Consider the following 10529-nt stretch of genomic DNA (forward strand, 5'->3'; position numbering starts at 1 on the left):
TTGTAAAGTAAATTACGATGCTATTATTTTCAAAAAGACCACAATGCCAATAACAATAAGAGACGAATTGTTAGATTTTATATGCCTGTCTAATCTATAGGCTTCGTGCCTATTATATAAAGGTTTAGTTACCATTTAGTATATATTAGGTAGATCTACACGTCAAATTTTATTTTTATTAATTATAAATAAATTTAAATTTAGAATTCAAACTTGTGCAATAATGTAATATGTAAAAAGGGGATTATACTTATTTTTACTAATTATAAATAACTTTAAATTTAGAATTCAAACTTGTGCAAAAATGTAATATGTAAAAAGGGGATTATACTTATTTTTACTAATTATAAATAACTTTAAATTTAGAATTCAAACTTGTGCAAAAATGTCCTGAAATTAAAAAGGGTATTATTATTATGTATTTACCACATTAATGATAGTACTTTTATACTGATAAATAAAGCATTTTGGGCGAAATTACTCCCTTACCACTTATTTTTATTCATTACTAGCTGACCCGACAGACGTTGTTGTGTATATAATAAATAAAATAATGTTTTTATATGAATTTGTCAATATATCATAACATCAAAAATTACTTCGTAAAATATGCACCCTGCTGTCGTAATGAAATTTCATCAAAGGAAAAACAAATTTGTTGTTTTTATATAATTTAGAAGCATTTTCCTATTTATTCAAAATCGGTCCAGTCGTTCTCAAGTTTTAGGGAGACTAACGAACAGCAATTAATTTTTATATATATAGATAAATAAATTAAAATTTAGACTAATTAAATATATTACACGTATACGTATCTAAATACGCGTTGAAAATTACTGAAGACTGAAATGCTTAATACTCTTTTAATTAAGAACCCGATGCACTATACACACGAGATGAAAATCGATTGATTATTAAATTAATAGAAGTACCTAATACTTTGGGTTACAGTGGTGATTGGGGCTTCCATTTTCGGGGAACTTTTACAATAGCCCCAAAAAATATGGGTATCAAATGAAAGGTTAAAAAAATACGAATAAAGAAGCAAAATAGAGCATATTTTTTTATTATTTCCTAGTTATATTTTATGTAAAGTTTTTTTTTTTAATTAATAAATTAAGATGTAAGAATTTAGTCTAGATATATTTATATCGCGTCGAGACCTTTGCAATATACATTATTATGCTATAATATGAAAGATTATTCATACTTTTCATTAATAAATAATAAAATAATAGAATAATATAATAAAAAAGCCTTTATTACTGCACAAATTTTACATACTAGGTACTAAAATAGTAAAAAAGTGCCTCTAAATGCTATCGGCAAACGGTCTATACTGTGGTACAGCTTGTCTTCCGACATAGGCCTCCTCCAAAGATTTCCATTCTGTCCTATCTTTTGCTATTGGTAGTCCATAGTTGCCCCGCTATTTTCTTGATGTCGTCTTCCCATCTCATAAACTGTCTACCTCTATTTCTTTTGCTATCTAGTGGTTGCCATTCAGTTATTAGTCTTGCCCATTTCTCTGTCTTTTCTCTTATCATAATTATACAATCAATAAATAATTATACAAAGTTTATTGTAAGTAGCAACTTATTCAAATTGTTGTCGAGTAGTAAAAACAAAATCAAATAAATACAAAAATGATTTATCATAAATGAATTTGTAACAAGATATCATTGATTATAAAGTGTTCATTGTTATTTTATTTACAGCCCAGTATCGTAATCACATTGACATAGTTTTCTCAACTGTTTTAGCTGACTGAACAATAGTGATGAGCCCTTAAAACGGTGCATTGCAGCTACTCATGAACAAATAGCTTATGAATTATTTTTGATCATCTTTTTACTACTCTTAACATATAATTATTAAACCGTTAACACTTTGGCTGTATGTAACAGTTATTTACGTGTTAAAATATTATAAGTATAATAAAACAGGCACCAATAGAATGATTGTATTATCTATTTGAATTTGGAACGTCTTGGAATTTCTTACTGTGGCTTTTGTGGAAGATACGCCACAATTTAGCCAATGTCACGTTTAAGTATGTGCTTTCTTACTTTGACGGTAATTATTGATAACTGTTTTATTTTCTGTGATGAGATGATGAGTTGATGTTTCTGAGAGATAAACTTTTTAATGTAAAATAATTGTAATAGTTTTGAAGTATTTTTTTATGTTATATCAATTCCCATTTTTGGTTACGATAGCACAATTAATGAATTGTATTTACCACATAAATGATAGTACTTTTATACTGATAAATAAAGCATTTTGGGCGAAATTACTCTCTAAACATTCCAAAATATTCAAAAATGCACAATGTTAATGTTGAAGTTTTCACTTCTTTTTTTTTTCATAAATAAATTCCGACTAGGCAACGATCCACTATTCATACTTTTGCGGACCTTAGTATGCAACTCAACCCAGTAAGTAAAATATGGAAATAATAATATTTATCATATAATGGGCGGGTGTCAGTGTAATCACCTATTATCATATGACCCCACGCTCACCCGTTGATGTTGACTTACATTAGATTTTGTAATAGTTTAGTATATACATCTATTTCTTTGGAGTTTACTCCTTAAGAATCGATTTTCATATAAGGCGCCTGGTATGAGAAAAATATGGAGAGTAAAACCTACTAATCAAATGGGATAGTAACGTTTTTGGTCCGCATCATTTCTCGCGCACTTTTCACTTTTCAGTTGTGTGTGGGTGTGTGTCTATGTGTGTATATATATATATATACTTGTGTGTAGCCAGCATACACAGTATACTACGCGATAGCTTACGCATGTAGTATATAATATACTATTAGGGTGTGCCAAAATGTAACTTCCTTGATGGACCTTTTAAAATTGGAATTTTAAGTTCCGCTTTTAACAGGAGTTATGTTTCGACATTTCCTGACATATTTTGAGCGTTAAGGATTTATTTGATTTTTTAATTAATACGCTTTTATTAACTTCTGCTGTATGTCTGTTTGTAACAGACTCCATTGGACTTGATTTTGTTTAGTACCTGTTCAAGGACAATCGTTCTTGAGGAGTAAACTCATATCGTGCGTCGGAGCTGACACACACACTTTTTGTTCCTTTCAAATATATAATAGTACCTACCAACCTTACTACATAAAGATATTATGGAGAATTTATATGAATTAACTTTATTTTATTATTCCAAATAATTTTGATACAAATGTCAAATACTTTAAAAAATATTTATATGTAGTAAATCGCAGTAAATCTTAACCGTAGACTATATATTATAATAAAATATTTTTCGTAACATATAGGAAACGACGGGTGGTCTCTGATTGGGCTATATGGGCATAAACATTAAAAGAAATTCCTCACATGTAGAGAATTTTTCTTATTTATGTAAGTAGGTGTTTACTTTTTTAACTTACTCCGCTAAGTCGTCGACCAGTGCCGGCAGAAACTTGTGTCTTCTATCGAGTCCTCTCTCGAGAAGGGCGCGGAATGGGGTAAATTGAACCTTGTCCAATTTAACCCCCTAAGAGACTTAAGACTCAAGTTACCATTAAAAAAACCCCATTTGTCGTATCACCGCTCTTGGACAACACTTACAGCCTCTCCTAGTATCGGAATACTGGGTCTCGAAATCACGAGCGATTGCCAATTCCGCGGCCATCTGGAGAGCAAAGCCAAAGTGGTTTCGAAGAAACTGAGCGTCATAAATAGAGCACGGCAATACTTCAAGCCGGCCCACATTTTTGTACAATTTCATCAAAAATTTTTCGAAACGTCACATGAAATGTTTGTGGTTCGTACAACCCAGCTCGGCGAATAAGCTTTGATTCTATCTTGACTTAAATTCTTGGATTGGTTTTGTCTTAACTTTGAAAAGAGTGGCCGTTGAGTTTCTTGTATGTTCTTCTCACGAGCTCTACTTTATTCGAACATTTTTAGTGACGATTGAAAAGTGCTTAATTAAACTAAGTCTTTTTTCATATATATATAATTGAATAAAGTTTATTTAACTTTCACTTTGAATTACTTTCGTCCCCACATACATCCATTTACATGTCCCGGTTTTTATACAATATTATTTAGTGTTTAATATTTAACCAAAAATATTTCATTTGAAACACATTTCAGATGAAATATATGTGGTTCGTAGAGCCCAGCTCGACCATAATAAGACCTGATTCGAATTTTACTTTGAAGTAAAGAATTAATTCTTTGAGGGGTATTGTCTTGACCTTGGATTCCTTAATCTTGACGGTCGTTGCCTTTTATGACGCACAGGACCTTTGAACTTTGTAACAAAACATTAACACAGAGTTGCCGCTTAAAAATTTAGCAAAACTATTGTGTCAAATATATAATATTATATAGTCATAGAACAAAGGTTTACCTTATTTTAGGTACTTTAGTAATTTTTAGGGTTATACTGCATAAAGTCAATGATAATATAGGAAAAGCTAGACTTGACATTAGCAACAGAACCATATACCTTATAATTGTTATGAGTTGGTTGGTTGCTCACTCGTAAATTGCTCAAGTGGTTGATTAGAACTAACTACGTGGACATCCTGATCTAAGTCTCTGAACATTGAGGTAATATCTACTACTAACTACATACTAGAGAAGCCAATCTGAACGTATTATTATAAAGAGCGCAATTTGAATACAACGGGATAAGCTCATTGACATCTACGTTCATTCAATATTTATACCTTAAATAATTGTGTGAGTCTCTTGCCGTTAGATAACCGATAAAAACAGGCCAGGTTTAATACTTTAGTGTGCGTGATAAGCTATGTCTTACGCTCGCGATTTGTACCCATGACACTGTTTTAGTGTGCGTGCATTGCTCAAAATTAAGGTGAACTCTAAACTCAATTTTTTTCGACGTTTTCACAGCTGTCATAGTCTATCTAGACGTATAAATGATCTGAAATTTATACTTATTAATGTTGCTAGTTGTCACCGCCATGACATTTCTTCACCAGTTTAATTGATAAAATGTTAACAAATTTATTCAAACAGAACAAATATTATTACTATATTTACAATACTATGATTACACTATACTGGCAGCATTTCCACGTTGGATAGCAAGGCTGATCCGTTGAACGAAATAGCTGCCAGCGCTTGGGTTTCCAGTAACCTTATTGAGGCGAGAAGATAGTACCTACTTTGTAAAACCTCCGCGCCTCTGGGCCCCACGGGCCAAGTGTCTCGACACTAGATGGTACAATATAATTTAGTAAATAAGAATTAGCAAAATATAATTAAAATATGCTTGTTTTGAATATTACATTACATTGAACTTAGTGCTGTTAGGTCTTTTACCTTTGTTTTGAAAGTTATAAAAAAGTTTCACACAACACACTTATGGATATTTTAAGCACTGAAATGCGTGTTATTGCTACAATTATTATGCTCGTGTGCCACTATACGCCACAGGAGATTGCGATAAGGGAACCGAGAGTGTCAAGATCAATGCACACGCGCTTACGACGTTTTTCAACCAACTTGAATGGAAAAAAAATCGAAAATAAGGTTGCTTAATTTCGCAGCGAAAATATCAACATAAGTTTGTGGAAAATGTTTTTTTTTCATCAATGGCATTTACATTGATAGCTACATAAAGCAGCCTCTATAAAAAAAACCTATGTGTGATAAAACGTTTATTGTTCGTATTATTAATGAAACTTATTGTGAATGTTAAAATTATCATTACATCTACATTCCCACACACACTTTACCCCACATTCACAGTTCAAGAAAGAATGTGTATACCTACGTAGTACTTACACGCATTTTTGAATATTATGTATCGCATCTGTATAAAACCGCTTCTTCTGTTTCGTTCAAGGCAACTAAAGAACGATGTAAAAAGATGCTTTACTAGCAAGTGCGATAAAATTATAGTTACAATAGACTTAGAAGATACTGGCGTATAGACAAACTGAGAGACCGATAATGCGAGACCGTGTGCGCTAGCTAGTGGTTTAAAATTCACAATACTAAGGTGGCTGACTCCTTATGAATTGTCAATCAAAATTGTTTACTTTCACAATAGATTCGCTTATCTTCTCCATCTTGCTGTACCTTTGTTAGAGATGTTTATCTATCTATACGCTAATATATCTTAAGTTTATGATAGTTAACCAACGAATACACATATCTATAAGTTTATAAAGTTTTATCTCGTAGGTAATTAATACATATTACGTCTAACATTTTAGTTTTTTTAAAGAATATAAATCAAACTAAAACACTCAACCATTAAAACGAAATACAGTTGTCAATCAACTAGTCGCACAATAATGAGCTGTGAACATCGTCTTCAAATGAATAAATTTTACAGATAATATAGAACGCAAGGTCGAGAGGGCCACATTTAGTACCTAAAACCTTGAAATGAGTTTCATTTAAATTGGTTTTAAAGTAACAAGCTATCTGATAGATTTTCGTTTACGCACGAAACTTTTACTCGTTTAACAATTACCTAAACGAAAATTTTAAGTTACCCAGTTTGGGCTGCGAGCCACAAACAAACAATTTAGCACAAATAAGTATTTATAAAATAAATGCATAATAAATTTTACAATTTCTTCAAATCTGGTTGTATTCATGGGCATAGATTTTTTGTAAGAAGCGTAACAGAGATACACCAAACGGATACCTATAGGGATCTCTTTTAACCCGGTGTCAGCTGTTCAAAATTCAATCAAAAACTGAAGTCGACCTATATTCATCATTACCCCCTTTTCAACTCCATATATTGTATGTGTAACAACAACAAGAACATAAAAATAGCGCGTAAATTAGAACATTCCTCAAACACGACAAATAAATGCTAGCAATGCTCTTGTGATCGTTGAAAGAGCATGGAAACAGTGATCACTTCCATCAGATGACGCCCATTTCGACACAAATTTTACCAAAACAATTAGATTGTATCTCTTATTAAAAGTTAATTGTTCCAATAATTACTTTTTTTTAACGATAAATTTCTGTGCCACAATAATTATTTGTAGTGGCTGATTGGCTGAACCAACACCTTTTCCAGAGAATAGTTGTCGTATTTTTATGTTTTATTTTTTCTTTACAAATGTTTATCTTCTTTATCAAGTAGGTATATACATAAATCAATATTCATGATTGAAACCTCCTTTTAAGCACTATAGCGCCTGTGTTAGAATACTCTAATCTTCCATTGCTTATTAATATAATTATTTACTGACAATCATAAAAGCATATTCTGATTATGTAATAAGATGTATGTCTGCGTTGGGTGTGTGTTTGTAAGGTGTGAGAGGTATAATGAGGTGTGTGTGAGTCAGTGTGTATTTGTTTAATTGTTATCAAATGAATGAATCTTTTATATGTGTGTTTTTGTGTGTGTATAGTAATTTTTTTGTGTTACAAACTGTCCAATTAACGTGTTTGTGTTTAAAGTACTTCAGTATCTGTATAAGTGAGTGAATTTATCCAACTTACTAGCATTTTTTTACAATCATAAATTTGTTTTGAATGCATATATATTTCCTTATTTACCCCGTTATAAAGCATGGCTGAGAGCATGCTGTACTAGCGATTGGCAAATACGGTTTTGGTTGGAGGAATTTTTGCTTGTATCGTAGGGAAGAGTTTTAAATGTTTTTAGAACTATAGCTAATAGATAAATATATGATTTTGTATCAGAAAGAAGGTTAGTGATATTATAAAGTTTCCAGGGGGATATCGTGTCTGTTTGAAATACATGGCTTTTATTAGGCTTCTTTGTCCTCGTTCCAATAAATTTGGATTTAGCAGCACCGCCCCATACGGGGATACCATAAACCAGCACAGATTGCATTAGGGCAATATAAATTTCATTCAAAATATTTCTGCTGGTGCATGATTCATTGACTTTTGTTTTTAAAGCGTCACGTCTTAGTGTTTTGAATATCCATCCTAGTTTTCTTATTCTTCCAGTGACGTGCTCAATGTGTTGGTACCAGTTAAGCTTTTGATCAATATTGACACCTAGATATTTTGTCTGTGAAACTTTATCAATTATTGGACATATGTTTCATTTGTTATGGCTATTTTAAACTGAATTAATTCCACAGTATACAGTTAATTATTACCGGGCTAAAATCTTAATCTTAAAGGAGTTAAACCTATTATTTCTCAAATAAAAGAGCCTAGCATAGCCTGCCTCTACAGAATGTCGAGATAGTTCTCGCATTAGCATAACAATGCATGTTAGGCACATCCAACAGATTGTGTTTGAATATAAAGAAAATATAGTGTCGGGCGTACTACTCAGCCCTGGGGAACACCAGCCTTCAAAGCATGAGGCCTTCCGATCTGCAACATTCGATAACGACTTGTATGCGACCTCCAACAAGAAAGCTGCGCTTGCAAAAACTCTCGGAAGGGATGTGCTTTAACTATGGAGTATACTTAGTCAAACACTTTATTTATTTATTAATACAGAACATCAACATCATGTTATATTCAACAAACAATGAGTCTTACTTTATAAAGGAACAAACACTGATACACATGACTATAATAGATGTACTCACATCACATCACTCAGTTTGGTTCATAAGTAAAATCTAAATCCAAAAACATATAACTAAATAATAATAATGGTTATGAGATCAACTTTAGTAATTTAATTTTTTTAAGGATATAAGGCTACAAATTATCAGATTTTATTCTCATTTTCAAAGGAGTAAAAACGAAATAAGTTAATACAAAAATGAATAAAATAATAAAAGTTTAAACTTTGACATCCAGGCTAACTAGCAATCCTGCTCCATTCTTTCTGCTGGTGGTTAATATAAATACAATATTATTTTACCAACTTTGTTGTCTAACAAATACTACGGTTAAAAATCAGCCAATCAATTATTCAAGTACTTAAATAAACACAAGTACTTAGCGATAAAACTTAGTGATAAACAAAAGTACTTGTTGTTAAACAAAAAGTAATGAGATTTTTAACAAAAACTCGATCTAAATGACTCTATAAATAAGAATTTGATAGCACTGGGGTATAAATGACAATCATTCCTTAATTAACACAGATTTGTTTGTACTGTTTACTTATGTCGTGGCATGGAATTCAATTAGTCCAACCTATTGTGGCTTTTTCATTTAATTTAGCTAATTTTTCATTTAATTTAATTTACATAATATAGCTTTTCTTTAGGCCGACACAAATATTTTAATACTGACTATAATTATTATAGCGCATTACTTTATAATATATTAGGGAGATAACCTAATATCAGATGATTTCTTACTAAACCATTGTTTTTTTTTTATTTATGAATGATTTCCGATTTCAGGTGACTTCGGGAAGTATCAGGCATTCCAGTTTTTCCTGCACATCCTGGCTGCTTTGACTGCCGGCCTTCATATGTTGTCTCTGGTCACCGTTGCAGCTGTACCTGATCACCGGTAATTGATTCATTATAATATCTACAAACTTGTTTGCATATAGACAGCTGGAACTATCAACATCGTCATATATATTTAGTATCTATTTCTATTATTATCCTAAAGAATGCTTTGTTCCAATCGTTAAAATAATTTCCAAGTAAATTATATACACAATTTAAAGTATCGTAACATGCTGCAAAGCTTATGATGGCCGTTGTTAAATTGTCTTGTTACTATTCATATTCATTTGACATATTCACATGTTACAGAAATAAAATAGCTAATGTTATTTTCATCTGAAATATCGAAAAGTAGGTCATATAGTCCACATTTGCGCAATGATTGTGAAATATGTTATCTTAAGTATTGTTTTGTATCGCAATCAGTAGCCAAATATAATAATTATTTAGTATTAGGTATATGAACTTCTTAAATTTTAAAGATACTATTATCAGTGTTATCGGAATGGTGTACCTTTTACATTTTTTATTAATTACCTTTATTGAAGCCTTGCATTTATTTTCATGTCCACAGACAGACCTCGTCGTATCAAAAACAGGTTTAAAATATGCCATAATATCGTAGATGTTGTTCTTAAAACTTTTAGCAAATTACTCAGAGTAAATGCTTATAAATCTCTGTCCTTTGTGCATATTTTTGCATGTGCATGTCTAGTAAAGCTTTTACGGGAGAAAATATCGTAGTCATGCATCGGTGCGCATTTTTGCGTGCATCATCTTAATCTTGAGCTGCTTTTATGTTCAATACAATTTTCTCTACTACAACTTCTTCTAAGTACCCTTTCGATACTTCGATAAAAATATAATAATTTTCTAATCTTACATAATATGTCTTTCAACTAGTCACTCAATTATTGATATCTCATATAGGTATTTACTATTAAAGGAATATTGTCTTTAGTTTTATATTAAATAAATCTTTAAACGAGATTAAATTCATGCCTAGGATTTCATAAAATGCTATAAATCATACAAAATGAATGAGAAATATATTTTTTAAGTCTTCTCACATGATTGTATAATCAACTTAAGAAATAACTGTATCTTCTTAGGGTGCCTTACGATTCTTTGATTG

General features: G+C 31.3%; 1 protein-coding gene across 3 annotated transcripts in view; it reads left to right on the forward strand.

Moving 5' to 3' along the window:
* The window catches only part of LOC126972216 (organic cation transporter protein), a 47442-nt gene that overhangs the window by 13697 nt on the left and 23216 nt on the right, over positions 1 to 10529 (forward strand). For all 3 annotated transcript variants that reach the window (XM_050818853.1, XM_050818851.1, XM_050818852.1), the window contains exon 2: positions 9341 to 9452. In XM_050818853.1, coding sequence (XP_050674810.1) covers positions 9341 to 9452 — 112 coding nt within the window. The remainder of the gene's footprint in view (positions 1 to 9340; positions 9453 to 10529) is intronic.

Source organism: Leptidea sinapis, chromosome 25 (genome assembly GCF_905404315.1).
Source record: "Leptidea sinapis chromosome 25, ilLepSina1.1, whole genome shotgun sequence".
In the NCBI taxonomy this organism is placed as follows: Eukaryota; Metazoa; Arthropoda; class Insecta; order Lepidoptera; family Pieridae; genus Leptidea; species Leptidea sinapis.